Source organism: Trachemys scripta, chromosome 13 (assembly GCF_013100865.1).
Source record: "Trachemys scripta elegans isolate TJP31775 chromosome 13, CAS_Tse_1.0, whole genome shotgun sequence".
Classification (NCBI taxonomy): domain Eukaryota; kingdom Metazoa; phylum Chordata; order Testudines; family Emydidae; genus Trachemys; species Trachemys scripta.
The window spans coordinates 33,072,900-33,087,756 of NC_048310.1; the positions used below are offsets into that span (position 1 = coordinate 33,072,900).

General features: G+C 42.8%; 1 protein-coding gene across 2 annotated transcripts in view; it reads left to right on the forward strand.

Annotated features, from left to right (window-relative positions):
• Nucleotides 1–1,105: 1,105 nt before the first annotated feature.
• Nucleotides 1,106–14,857, forward strand: part of SLC6A2 (solute carrier family 6 member 2) — a 105,395-nt gene continuing 91,643 nt past the window's right edge. The window contains exon 1 of one of the 2 annotated variants that reach the window (XM_034788775.1): nt 1,106–1,618. In XM_034788775.1, the coding sequence (XP_034644666.1) occupies nt 1,318–1,618 (301 nt within the window). In that variant the 5' untranslated portion in view covers nt 1,106–1,317. The remainder of the gene's footprint in view (nt 1,619–14,857) is intronic. The other variant, XM_034788774.1, reaches the window with a different exon arrangement.

A 14,857-nucleotide genomic window follows, 5' to 3' on the forward strand; every position in this document is an offset into this window, starting at 1 on the left:
ATGTATGAGGCCTGTGACCTGACCTGAAGTTAGGCAGGGGCAGGGGCTGCTTAGTGGGATCACTGGGGAAAAGGCAAAAAAGTTGGACCCTGCCAGTGTTTGGCCGCTACTCCCAAATTCCACTGCCTAAAGGGAGAACAAGTCTAGTCGCTGCTATGGGGGTGGGGACGGGATCATACACCCCCCCCCCCCAGATCCTGATGCAACAGATCAGCTCTGGAGAACCCGGTATCCCCCTGGATTCAGACAATTTGGGGCCCCAGTCCCCCTAATTCTGTCCCCCTAATTCTACCGGTCTTATAGGGCTTACTGTTGCAGCAGGGCTGCAAATGCCCTGATCCAGGGGCGCTGGGACACTTTGGTTCAATGGCTCTCAGCCCTCCCTCTAGACAAACTGGAAACCCCGTGTGTCATGGAAACCACTTCAAGCCCGGGGGTGCTCCAGCACCTGTGCCCCGATCTGGCACCTGGATAACCCCACCAGATCCAGACAGTCCCTGGGCCCGCACATTCTGCTGGCGAGACAGGGAACAAGTCAAACTACCCCTGCTTCGGGGAGGGGGGGTCCAGCTGCCAATGCACCGCGGGCCCACAGGCTACCACCCCCCCGGCTCTGCCCCCGCATTGCCCTGCTCAACTACTCAGCGCTGCCAGACCAGGGGAAACTGCCTCGGTGGCGAGCCCCGGCAGCCGAAAGTTGGCCGGGTAGCGGCCCCAGCTGGGCGCGCTGGCAGCGGGCGAGGCGTGGGGGCGGCCGGGGCTGTGCCGGCGGGGAGGAGACGCAGCGCTGCCTGCCCCTGTGCGGGGCCAGGCTCTGCCCCGGCGGTAGGACCAGGCGCCGGGGAGCCGGGGGGGGGGGGGTGTTGTGGCGCGGGCGTACGGAGGTTTGACATTTTCAGGTGCAAGGGGAGTGGCTGGGGCTGTTCCCTATTTAGCCAGCGGGACGTGGGGAGCGGGGCAGGGAGCCGGCAGCGGCCAGCGGTTCCCCAGCCCCTGCAGCGCCCCTGCCAGGGACCCCTGGGCGGTGGGTGGCCCGGGCACTGGGCACTTGTCCCGCGCCTCACCTAGGCAGGGGGCGCGGCCGCAGCGGGGCTCGGGCAGCCGGTGCTCCTGGGGCGGGGGGAAGCCGGCTCGGAGTTTGTGACTCCGTCCCGTGCACCCCTGGCGCGTGCAGCCTTATTACGGCTTCTCCAGCCCCGCCGGGCCGGTGCGCACAGAGTCGCCTCCAGTGGGAAGTGCACTTCCGTTATCTCCTTCTCCCCCACCCCCTCCGCCGCTCCCCCTCCTGAGCTCTCTTTCTGGGTGTTCAAGGCGAGGATGAACAAACAGATCCAGCCCGAGCGCAGAGTGTCGGCGGTGGCTCCCGTGCAGGACTGCTCCGGCCAGCCGCCGCCGAAGAAGGATGTGGAGCTGCTTCTGGTGAAGGAGCAGAATGGGGTCCAATACACCAGCAGCAGCCTCCTGCCGGCCGCCTCCAGCCTCCACTACACCGCCGAGGGGCAGCCGGAGCGGGAGACCTGGGGCAAGAAGATCGATTTCCTTCTCTCGGTCATTGGATTCGCTGTGGACCTGGCCAATGTCTGGAGATTTCCCTACCTCTGCTACAAAAATGGAGGGGGTAAGAGCACAATTTTACTGGGTCTTTCCCATCCCCAGGGCTAGAGCTTTTGCAGACCGTAGTGCTGTATTCACTTCCCAGAGTTTCCAGCTTTTTTTTTTTTTTTTTTTTTTTATTGCAGACTGGCTGAAATCATAGCTGCGCGGGGTCTCTCTAGCCTCTCCGTAATGATCCGTAGTCAGTGTCACTGTTTAATAGCTATAGGGCACTAGGGCAGGGAGCACTCCCTGATCCACCCTAGAAACTCTCTTCCCTTCCTAGTAGTCTGCAGAACACGGTTCAGAGCTCCCTTGCAGTTTATTCCACTGAAATCGATCCGATAAGAATTACACACACCCCTCTGAGTAAAAGTTTTGAACTGATGCTACTACTTTTGGCAGCCACTTTAGTCTTTTAGAGCTGGTTTTATGTCAGACTGCTTGTTTTGCAAAAGATCTGAGTGGAGTGTATGGGGGAAATACCTTTGAACAGTAAAAGAGCATCTGGGAAAGTTGTAGCTTGGCCAGTGAAAAGTTTCTGAGGGAGACACAGCTTTTGTTTTGGCTGTGATTTCCACTATCTAGTATGCAGATTGAGGGGGGTTTTTTGGTTTTGTTTTGTCTCCAATGGGCAGAAGACTTGTCAAAAAATGAAACCCCTTCTGCACATCAAAAACAAGCCAAAAAACCCCACCTTAATTATATTCAATTCAAATAATCTAGCACATCTATAGCAAGACCTTAAACACAATGAGGCCTCTTTCATCCCTGTGAAATTTAAGGTGCTGCTGGTGGTGATGCCGCCACCCCCCACCCCCACCCCACACACACACACTGTGCAATGGAGTAACACCATCTGCGGGTGCCTACAAATCACACATAGAACAGACCCCATCTACCAGATGGAAGACTGTTTGCCTGAACGTTCAATGCTCTGGGTAGAAGGCTGGCTGGATAGAAAGCATGTACTGTGAGACACAGCTATTTATGTCTCGGTGATGTGGTTGCTTGGTGATAAAGACTAACGGTTTCACATTCGTAGCATAAAGTCTTTCTTTCCTATGAGAAAATACATGGTGCGGGAAAATCCCACTCAATGTAGATAGCTGAAACTGAGTTGTAGGTCATTGCACCTTCACCGTCTCTTCCTTAGAACTTAAACTGATAGCAGTAAGGACTGGTACTTAAAAACTTAGCCTGCTTTAATACCACCAAATATTTGGAGGAGTGGGGAGATCAGGTAAACCATACTCCTGCTACCCATACAGATGTGTGCCAGTTGTTCAGCAACTGAAAAAAATAACCCCCAAATATACTTTGATTCAATCCAAGATAGCTCAGACACTCCAAGATACAGTGGTGCCATGCACTGCCCCTTTGTAAGGGTCAGGTAGGTGACCCTTGAGATCTACTGCAGGTGTATCAACATCACTATCCATGCCATTCTACCTGTATGCACCATTTGGAGAGCTTCTGTTTACTTGACATTCACTGAACAGATTGTATTTTATTTTCAGGGAGAGAGAGGCATAGTCCCCCTATTTCACTGTAGAGTAACAGAAAGAGGTAAAGTCTACAATGGTCAAATTCATTGCATTTCCTCCATGATTCTGAGTCCCTTCCAGTCAGATTCTTCCCCTTTTCCTTAGTAGTCTGCTACTAGTTCAGGCACGGGAGACAGGATTCTGCATCTTCCTGTGTGTTCTGTGAGCTCTCTGTTAGCTGTTTGTTGTAACTTCAGCCAGGGCAATGTAGACACAGCTAGCATGATTTTCTGGAAAAAAGTGTGAGATGGCAACTGGTATTTGCCTGGCTTTTTAGAGGATTCTTTCTACTGGACCGAAAACTCCCACATGACCCTCTGATTTAGCTTTTGGGTTATATAATTTTAAGAAGTCAACCTTGCTGTTGAACTCTCTGGAAATATACACGGATGACAGACAGAGCTAGTGTACTCTCCCATAGAGCACCCTGCGAGCTGCCACTCAGAAGCTTTCGCTCTTCCCACCAGCAGGAAAGTGAAATCAGGGTTATTGCTGAGAGGCCCCTGAATGTTAGGGGCACCCCCAGTGCTAATAGATTCTTCAGAAACTCAGAGCGGCTCTGCTCATTGGTTTGGAGACTGTAAACGCTATTTTGTTGCCTCTGCTCCTCCACCTTCCTCCCCCACAGTCAGCCTTCCCTTTTCCCTTAACACATTCTTAACAGGACAGCTCCTTCATGGCACCGTTTCCTAGTACAGATCAGGCCTGAGGAGTGGGAAACAGAACCACAGAATGGGCTTGGTAACTACCTTCTATCTAGTCGCACATGACTACAATTATCTCTCTGGTATCTGAATGCTTTTCCATCATCCACCACCATGTTTGATATAGGCATTGGGCTTGCTTGGTGAGGAAGTAGAAGTCTCTGTCTCGGCGAGTTGGGCAGAGGAGACTAAAGGTGAGTGAACCTGCTTTAGGTAGTTTCAAGCCAGCTCAATAGTTTGGCTGCACATTTGGACATAGGAGGGTTCTGGTTCGACAGGTGTTTTTCCTGCAGCAGCAGAGGTGCTGAGGAGTGCAACTCAATGCAGAGAAGAGGAATGCCTTCTGGGTTTCACTCCCTTCTCTCCATCCCTGAGAACCACAGGTGTTCTCAAAGGCTTGATTTGCAAATACAGCAGCGCCTATGAAAGTTGCTATTGTAGGCGCAAAACAATGGCAACACTGCTTTTCTCTCACTGCTGCAGAAGAGAACCCCACGAGCATTCAAGTGAGTTTTGCTGACTCAAAGTTAGTCAAGAGTTTGATCAGGGAGTATATAACTGCTGGCTTACACATCCATTCAGGAGATGTCACAGGCAGACAGACACACACAAAATGTGATTCGAAAAGCAACAAAAAAAATAAGTGATACAGTTATCAAAGTAGCTTTTGGTTTGGCTGCTCAGTTAGCCAGAGGTGCAGTATCCGCTTGGATTCCTGGTGTTGGCAACGGCACCAATTGAATAGAATGTTCAGAGACTTTTTTAAAATAAATTAAAAAAAAAAAATCATTCAGGGTTTCTGTTCTCCTTTTTGATGTTTGTAAGGGTCTTCTTAAAGGACCTGACTGTACAGGGGAAAGAGTGAAACTTTCTATACATAAAGTGTGCTGAGATCTACAAAGTAAACAAACAAAGAGCTAGGGCCGGTTAGAGCACTTGTAGACAAATGTGATTAAGGCTGATGTTCCTATAGTCGAGGGAGTGGCCTGCAACAAGTTCTCTCAAATGCCAAGACAGAACTAACCGCTCTGTTTTTCTTCTTACGGCTACATGTGATTTTTAGATTCAGAGTACTGTGATATATTGGTGAACAGAATTATATTCCCATTCCAAAATCTATAATCAATAAGGCAATATTAGGGGCTCACTGCACACAGGAACATCCAAGCACACGAAAGATCCTTCCTGAAAGTGTTATGTGAAAGAAAATCCCCCTATTACAATAGGAAGGGGGGATGCTGTATGAGTGCTGTCTGGGTTCCTGTGTTACTCTGAATAGGTTAGACATTGTCAATGAAAACACTGCACACTAGAGCCTTTCCAGGCTTGTAAAGATTAAGTTGTTCATGATGTCAAAGTGAGAGCACTTGTAGGAAGCAACATGCTTTTTACAGGAGGGAAGTCTGAATATTCACCAGACTCACCTCATTCAAAGCTGAATGTTACAAGGATGTGTATGTATATACATACCCACCTCTTATAAGCCAAATCCTTGAGTTCCTTTGTTAGGCAAATGCCAGGGGCTTTCCTGTGTAAGAATTGGAGATATGGCTCTTTGGGGCTAGAATCTAAAGTTTCAGACAAAGACAATTTCCATTAGCTTGAATGGGAATAGGGCACATGCAAGGAGTGCGGGGTCATACCATTGGTTGCTAGTTTGTCACAATGTGCAAGTTCATAAACTGCATCACTGGTGTTAGAAACTGATTTTTTATTTTTATTTATTTTTACCAGCTCCCAATAAAATAACAACAACAAAGAGTAAGAAGGACCCAGCTATTCATTTAAGATTCTAATATTCATTTAGAATCTTAAATGAATAGCTAGAAACATCTGTGTTTTTGGCATATCTTGCTGAGTTACTCCAATGGGATTTCTGCACATAGAGATAGAATGTAACCCTGCCTGAGCAACTGTCGCTCTCAAAAATATCCTTCAACAATTCATTAAAAAGCAAAGCAAAATGAAAAAAAAAAACCTTTGAGATTTAAAAAGTTTGAGTGTTCATTTTTATTTTGCTTACCTGCGGTCACTGATTTTGCTTATCTTGCAGAAGAAGACAGCATTCAATGTCTGCCATAGTTACAGTTTGAAACAGGTCAAAGATTCATTTAAGAGGAAACTTTCAGTTCAAATATACTGGTCCTGATCCAGCTCTCATTGATTTCATTGAGTGCAGGAGTAAGGCCACTGTATATTATTCTAAGCTAATTTATTCTGTGACAGCGAAAATTACATACAGATACTGCAGCTTCTGGGAGACAGACAAAATTATACTCTAGAGCTGGGAGGTCCTTGAATGTTTCCAAACTGGTTTGGACTATCAGCAGTTATTGTGAATTATTTGTACTTGACTAGCCTTCACAACACAAAAGAAAACTATAGCTTTCAGTAGGTAAAGTGTGAAATGCCTTGCTTTCAAGTATGCCAGTTTTCACTGATTTCCCTATGCTCATAAATTCTTGAGCCTTATTAGAATCAATTTCTCTTAAACCTCTGGCAAGAAGTTTTTTTAACGCAGTTCCTGGCTTTACTTCTGTATCTAGGGTCTGATCACTCTTCCTTAATCAGGCAATATCACTGTACTTAAGTCAAGTCTGATGCCTGACCTCTTATACATTTCTCATGAGCCTGCATTCAGGGGGATGTTTTCCGAGTGAGGCTTGCCAGATAGAGCCCCAAAGAGTTTTCCAGCACATCTAGTAGCTTTAGAATTAGATTCTCAAACTTGGAATAGGATTTATATTGGTAGTTTAGAATGTATCTAATATCCCAAACTGATGCCAAATGAAGTTGAGCAACTACATGCTGAGTAATGCCTGGTATGATTAATTGGTGTACTCCTTGTGGGTGCGTGTAAGGCAATACTTTGCATTAATTAAGAGCAATTACAACATTCTTTTAATATTCATTTTTAAACGTTTTCCTGTAGTTTGTAAACAAAATGAAATGTGACCTACCATCTAGAATATTTTGAATTCAGTTTCTAAAAGAAAAGACTTGTTACACTATCATGCACTTTCTTTGTGATCCAAACTATTTGGTAAGATTGATCATATTCAAACTTTTCATTAGGAAGCATGAAATTGTCAGATTAGTCACCAGATCCTTATTGTACCATAAGACTCAAATTAAGCTTTTCATACATTCACAAAAAAGTCACAGATACCCAAGGAACTGTTAAAATATGTATCATAATAGATATATTTTAATCTCCTTAGAGACACTTTTCCTCCTCAGTGTTTTAGACTGATTGATTTCCAGGACTGTACCTGGTTATATTTGGTTCAAAGCACAATTCACCAACAATCAATACATTTTAGCAGAGAAATGCAGCACACCATTAAAAACCTGATTATCCTACTTTTTGTGTCACATGACAGTAACCTATGGAGTATTGTCTTCTGTATTATATAATCAACATCTGAAGTAATTTCAGTCAAATTTCACTGAAAGCTCTACCCTGGAGTGGGCCTCATTGAGCAATAAAAGTTTGGATTCAAATGTAGTGGTTAAGTTTGGTTTCCTAATACAGAGTATCCAAGTTTTATTAGCAAAGCTGTGTCAAGCCAGTGAACTCCCATAGATCCTTCAAAATGTTATGCCAGGCCCTCTCAGCTGCTATGCTTATGAACACATTGCAAACAGAATACTGGTCATATGCGAGAATACTCACAATCTCCCTGCTGCTTCTCCTCCACTTGACCATCAGTCTTGCTACCTGACCAGAATGGTGCCCCAGAATTACAGTGGCCCAGGCCTCGTGGGGTTATAGGTGAATGTAGCCCTGCTTACTTGGCTTACATCAGATACTTAATAGATGTTGCCAGTATCTGAGAAGGAATAACTAATTCTTACAGTCTCAAGAGATCAAATCCCTACCTATTCTAAATTGAGTTTCTGACTTTTGAGTTCAGGGCACTATGAAATCTCACATAAATGACAAGATGCTAATAATACAGTATTACTGACCCCAAATGTTCAAAAATCATGAGATTGGCTTTAAAATCATGAGATTATGTAAAAGTAATAGATTTGGTGTTCTTTTTATTTGCCTTCTGCTTTTTGAGTCTTTAGGGTGCACGGGGGTCACATTTTGAAGCTTTCTCCAGTCATGAGGACTAGAAGTTTACTTTTCCCTTTAAGAATGAAGGCTGAAATCATCACACATCCACTTGACTCCTGAAGCTGGAGCTTTAAGGAAAACCATTATTATCATGAGACTCGTGACAAATTCATGAGAGTTGGCAACACTAGTAATACAAACGTCCAGCTAAATCGTCTCTGAATTGAAAACTTGCATCTCCCTGAACAGCTTCCAACGGGCTGTAGTTTGATGTTCAACAGCAGGTTAATGGTAGTGAAATGTTTTAGGACTGTATCCTATTCAGAATTATCCTGTGAGAGTGAGTAAGCCAGACCAGATTTGCCAGTAATTAATCCTTTTTGTGATCTGTTCGGAGAGATGCCCCAATCCACACTCCCACAGAAAGAAAATAGTGGTTTTCTAGGAACTACAGTAGGTGCTTAACACCTTTCCTTAATGCAGTGCTTGCCACATAATAAACAAGGTTAGTGTTACTGTTGGCAGATTAATCAGTTGTGTTGACAGAATGCAGATGTCCCTTTCTAACAGTGCTGAAGGGGACTGAAGGAACAGATCATGCACAATTAAGGATTAGAAATCCATTGATACAATTTCAGTAGCATCTACCGCAAAGATGGGCAAAACAGCACCACCTCACAATTAAAGGTGGGTGTCGTTTGAAAGGTTTGGTTCATGTTTTCATTTTCATCCCCTTGTGCTTCTGCTGGTTTGGTGTGGAAACGGAAGTGCTGAAGTATCACCAGAAAGCCTGTTCTCATCATATTTCTAACTTATCTGAAGAGGGAAGTTCTAAAAGTCACATTAGAAAGCATTCTCTTGTAAATATAGCAGCCTAGTGAAGCAGACCCAGGAGTTCAGTGTAGTTTGGTTAAGAATCCTAATTTTTGGATACTTATCCAAGCTGAAATGCCAGACCCATTCTCTCACTGATCTCTGTTTAAACTCTTATTGAATTCAGTGGGAACTATAGAGGCAATGGAAAGCAGAAAAAACCCTTAATGAGAATAACTAACAGCCCCTTTTCACTGCACCTTCTGAAACATTTGTAAGAGACAGCTGAGGGAGAGAATTCATGCTGCTCTGCCCATAGTACTAGCCTGGTCTACACCTAATTAAACTAGTCAAAAACTATTTCAGTAAAAAATAATTAAAAACACCCCTAAGAGAAATAGTTATATCAATACAATGTGTAGTGTGGATGAAGCTATATTAGTATAAAGATGGTTATAGCATTATAGAATATTCTGCTTTCCATACAGTATATCTATCTAGATATAAAGCACCTTTGTACTGATATAATTGTTGGAACCCCACACAGATGCAAAATTTGTGTCCACATCCGATCTGCAAAAATGATCCGCAGATTTGCAGGGTTTTAGGTATAAAATTTGGATGTGCATCCATCTGCGATCTGCAGAAATGGTCCACGGATGTGGATAGCTGCGGATATAAAGTGGATATCTGGATCTGCGGGGCTCTAATAAATTGTGTACACACAAAAGGGAGGGGGAGGTGAGGCTTGAGAGGGCTGTACTATTTTAACTTGTGTTTAAATAAGCCCCGATAGAAACTATGATTAAAATCAGTCTGTCATATACTGGTCCACTTGCTGCAAATTTTAATGCAGGCAAAAGTTTCAGAGCATTGCAAGTAGTTTTAAGAAGCGTCACCTTTAAATGAACAGATTTAAAATAGAACATGTCTTCATCCACTGCTTGGTTGAGAGTGCATTAATGGCTTTCACTACTAGTGCTTTTGCCCCAATTCACTCTCTGATTAAAATGAGTGAAGAACCTTTAGGAACCTAGGGCAAAAGTATGGAATTCCTTTATTGGTTTCTCTCATAAACACCATAGCATTAATATAGATATGGTGATTATGGACCTATTTTCTTTCAAAAGCGTGGGGGGAAATGGTTTGTAACATTCACATTTATGCATGTTCCTATATTTTGAGAGGCATCAGAGTCATTGTAAAATATTGCACTGCAGGAGACAGGGTCTGACAAAAGACATTTTTTTAATAACCGTTTTGCACGAGTACCTTCTTGGACATAGCACAAGTCCAGATCTGTTGACTAGTTCATCCTCATTCCTAGTATTTCCCATCTCCTACACAGCATTCGTATCATTCACATGGCATATACAAAAACATGAAATGAGATTTTTCAGGGAATCTTGCATTGAAAACAAAAAGTCAAACCTTGTTTCTGTTACTTTGCAACTAATACCAACCCTGTCACTGGAGCACTGAGTGACAGTGAGCAATGTTAGTAGAAAGTTACCCAGGAGAAGATGGGGCAGATCTCGATCATCCTAGATGCCCCACTTAAAATCAATGAAGCTGCTTGGGTGAGCAGGAACAGCAGAATTTGTCCCGATTTAAAGAATCAGTCCGTCCTTATTCTGGCAAAAGTCTCTATTTATTCACATGGAAGAGCTGCAAATACAGTGATTTTTAATCCAAGATTTTATGATTTTCTAAAAGAAAGAGCCTAATCCAGTTAAAAAGCTGAGAATCTTCCCTTCCCAGTGCTACAAGTCACAAATTTCTAGCCAAGGTAGGTCACTGGAGCTTTAATCCATCATGAGTCTCGTATTTAATCTTGCTGGTCCTGCATCTCAGAACTACATTTCTTTTGGAGTAGGTTTTGAGTGGGGACTTCCACATCTGGAAATGAAAGGGGAAACTTTTCTCTGACAGGGTATTTAGTCCCTGGTCAGGGGAGAAATAATCTGACTGAAATGCCTTTGACCTGAGCACTGATTGAGGAAAGACTCCAGCAGTGGACCCTAAGGGTTGTAGTGGTGACTGCATCCTCCAGCTTCCCTTCCACATGGGGTCTGTGGTCACAGGATCCACACAGGCCACATATCGGTTATCTGTGCCCCCACATCTTGCCTACCCACAACACCACCTTCACCCAACCCCCGTGATGTGCAAGAAGCTCTCAAGTCCTCCATTTTCTCTCTCTCCTCCCTGCATCAGAAATGTGGTGGTTCCACTGAATCTTGGGTCTTCCATGACAGCTCAGGAAGGATTTCATCCCCAATGCCTAGTGCTTCTGCATTGTTCCCTAAGTTAGAATAGATGTTCCACATTAAAGGCATCATGCCAACATTTTCCAAGCTTGACTGCTTAAAAAAAAATAATAATCAGGCACCTGAATCCTTAGTTTAGGTACAAAATCTTATTTCTAGAGGTGCTGAACATTCACAGCTCCCACTGAAATCATTGGATGGACATTGGATAGATGATTGAGCTGCAATTTCTCAGTACCTTTAGGCAGCTTATGTACCTGGATATAGGATTTGTCTGTCTAGCTTTAGCCTTTTGAAAGCAATGACCTTATTCCTTAAGCAGAAGCACCAGAACCACAAGAGAGCATTGCCTGCATTTTGGTATGTTATTCTTCTGTTATTTATTTATAGCTTCTGTTGGGAAGGTCATAGATGAGAACTTATCAACTAATGTACCTTATCAGCACTATTCACTATTTTCTTTTCTTTTGTCCTTATCTTTCCCCGCCTATTTTGTAATTAAATATGCCTTGAAGTGTCTCTACTGAAGTATGACAGAGGTGACAGCACAATACTCTGAGATTTAGGGACTACGGTTCTGAAGCTGAACCTGTCTGCCAGAGGACTGTCTGTCTTACTCATTTTCATCCAAAAAGACATTTCAAAGTTTCCAGTGGATGAAATTCCATGAAACAAAGTGACATAAAATTCAGAAGTCAGGTAGAAATGGATAGTTAATTATCTTTAGCCACCCCTTAAGCAGTTCTTTAGGATCAGAGCTCTCTGATTGTTGGAGCGGTGAAGAACGCTGCCTTCATTGTTGACTTGCCTTTCACTAGAAGATGCGAATTTCCAGTGCTCCCAATCTTTGTCTAAATAGTCATGAACACAATCATTTGCTTGCAAAAATATAGACAATTGCTGATGCTGTTCTCTTGACATGTATTAACTGGTTTGCTATTGTTTAGTTATCACTATTGTTCGAGTTCATACTCTACCTTTTAAGCATGTGTAAAATAGGAATCCATCACTATCAGACTATTATTAGACATATATATATATATATATATATATATATGCCTCACAGCTGCTCCTTCCTTAGAACATGCTTGTCACATCAGCATAACAAAGAAACCTTGGAGCACAAGAGCCGCCTATTGGTTTGATTCTGCCCCACTGAAGTCAATGGGAGTTTAGGATTTCAGTGCTAGAAGGATCAAGGTCTCACTCCCTTATACATTTTTTAATCAGTGCTTTGAGGGGTGGGGAAGCAGGTGGCAAGAATAGCCCTTGATTTCCAAACATTGAAATTAGGAGCAGGGTGATTAAAGAACCACATCTTACTACAGCAGCATCCTTAGGTTGAGTAACAGTTTTGTGTGTCATTGATGTGCTGGGAGTAGAGGAGGTAGAAAACTACATAGGATTCATCTTCATGTGAGCCTGCAGAATTGTTTGAGCCCAACAGCAGGTCTTCTGGCCCATCAATGGCATGGAAAAATGTACTCTAAGTTATCAATGAGCCAATGAAATAAGCTTTTATCCTGAGCTGATCAAACCTAAAGAAAAAAAATGATAAAAGATTTGCTTAGGACATTTTTAGAATGGGTCCAATGTGGTACTACTGAAGGGGAAAATGTCATTTTAAATGCAGGGGAAAAGGAAGGACTGGCATTTTTCTCTGATAGTCACACTGCTCTATAGAATATGAAACAGACCAAAACTTTTTTCAGACCACAAGGTGGAGCAATAAAACCTTATAAACAGATAATTAATGTAAAGCCAATGTACTGTATTTAAATAGCCAGATCATTAGGCGCTCGTCAGACAACTGTAGAATAATGAAAATGGTCTTTCACAACTAGCTCTTTTTCTTGGATCTTCTGATGCACTTCATATATTAGGACATTCTAGGACTGGCACCTTTCAATGAAGCCTAATTGCACCAATGAGTTGGCTTTTGCAGTAATGGTGATGAGAACACTGTGCAAAAATGAACAGCATGTTGCTCAAATTAACCTGCCATTGGTCCATTTGAAACAAGGCTAACATAAAAGTGGAGGCATATCCCTTTATTGGAAGGAAGGAAAAGGGCAGAGATTATTTCTCAGAAGGGTTTAAATCTTAGAGGGCTACCTGTGCAACCTTACAGAACTGTTTTAAAAATGGACTGTGAACAATCCACATGTCCATATTACATTCACTACTGCAATCCTAGAACACAGAACCATATCCTGTATTTTTTACAATATTAAAACTTGCATCCCCCTCTCACCAGGTCTCAAAGTCTGATCCTACTTGTGCATGACAATCTTTCAAACAGCTGGGGATACAAGTGAAATGTTTGCTTTGATGAGAGATAACAGTTAAATAAGTTGGAGTAATTACAATATTAGAAATGTTCACACAAGTCTTCTAGAAACGCAAGGATCATAAGTCACTAGCTGACTCAGAACTACATTTGTTACATGACTTTTCATCAGGACACGGGACTGCAATTATCCATGGATGTTCAAAGAGATTGATCCTTAGGAGGCTGAAAAGCTTTTATGCCCCACTGTTAAGAGATTAGTAATGAAATTACTTCAAATGCACATTTTAAGATTAATGACCAAATCAAGGAATTTCATGTGCTAAGGGATGCATTTGTGTCTCATCTAAAGAGAAAGATGTAAAAGGTACCAGTACATGAAATCACTAGGGAGGTTGTTGAGGAGAACGGGGCCTTCACCCAATACTATGCCCTGTAAATAATGAACAGAGTGTTAGATTTGTATAAATTGTGGTTCTCATTAAAGGCTCTATTTTTAAATTGACTCCATAAAGGTCATATTATGGCCTATGCACTCCTTTCCTGCACTGCACAGGGCTTTCTTATTACAGATCACAGCACCCCGGGAGAGCAGCCTCCATGGGGTTACTATTCACCTACATAGGCAGATGGGTGGGGAGTACAGGGCCGGCGCTTCCACTAGGCGACCCTCGGCAGGATTTGGGGGGCAGCATTATGCCATCCTCGGCCTGTTCTCATCATATTTCTAGCTTATCTGAAGAGGGAAGTTCTAAAAGTCACATTAGAAAGCGTTCTCTTGTAAATATAGCAGCCTAGTGAAGCAGACCCAGGAGTTCAGTGTAGTTTGGTTAAGAATCCTAATTTCTGGATACTTATCCAAGCTGAAATGCCAGACCCATTCTCTCACTGATCTCTGTTTAAACTCTTATTGAATTCAGGGGGAACTATAAAGGCAATGGAAAGCAGAAAAGACCCTTGGTATCGTATAGTAGTCTGAGCTGATAGTGTCTGAAATCTTTTAAAATAAATGGGAGAACATTTGTCTTCTCCAAGGCAGTTTGGGCAACAGCAGCTGTTACTGTAATGGTAAATTTGGTGCCAGCATAATCCCTTATTTAAGTCACTGCAGCCAGAGAGAGTTTACAAACAAATTAATTAAAAAATTGTACAAAGTCCTAGTTAGCCTCACTTTAGTAAGGTATTGATTATAATTAGCTAGGATGCTTTTCTTTATTTAAATCCAATTGTACGAGGTATGGAACCTTACCTTTTATGGGTTCTTAGCGCTATAACACAAAAAATTATAATTAAACTGCAGATGTTTTTCAATATTGTTGGCAAAAAAATATGCACAATATTTGGTCTAGAGTGTGTTTCATCAGTTGCCCATACTGGTATCAGCAAAAACAATGGTCCTGATGACTCTACTTATAATGATTGAGAGCAAAACAGCACCTTGATTTACTGGGATTCTTACAGGTAGGAAATTATAACTATCATTCTCTACCGAGACAGAATATATTCCTTGGCTGATAGCAGAAATTTGCAGGATTCTGCTGTGCCAAGAGTGCAAGATAATATTTGCTGTACTA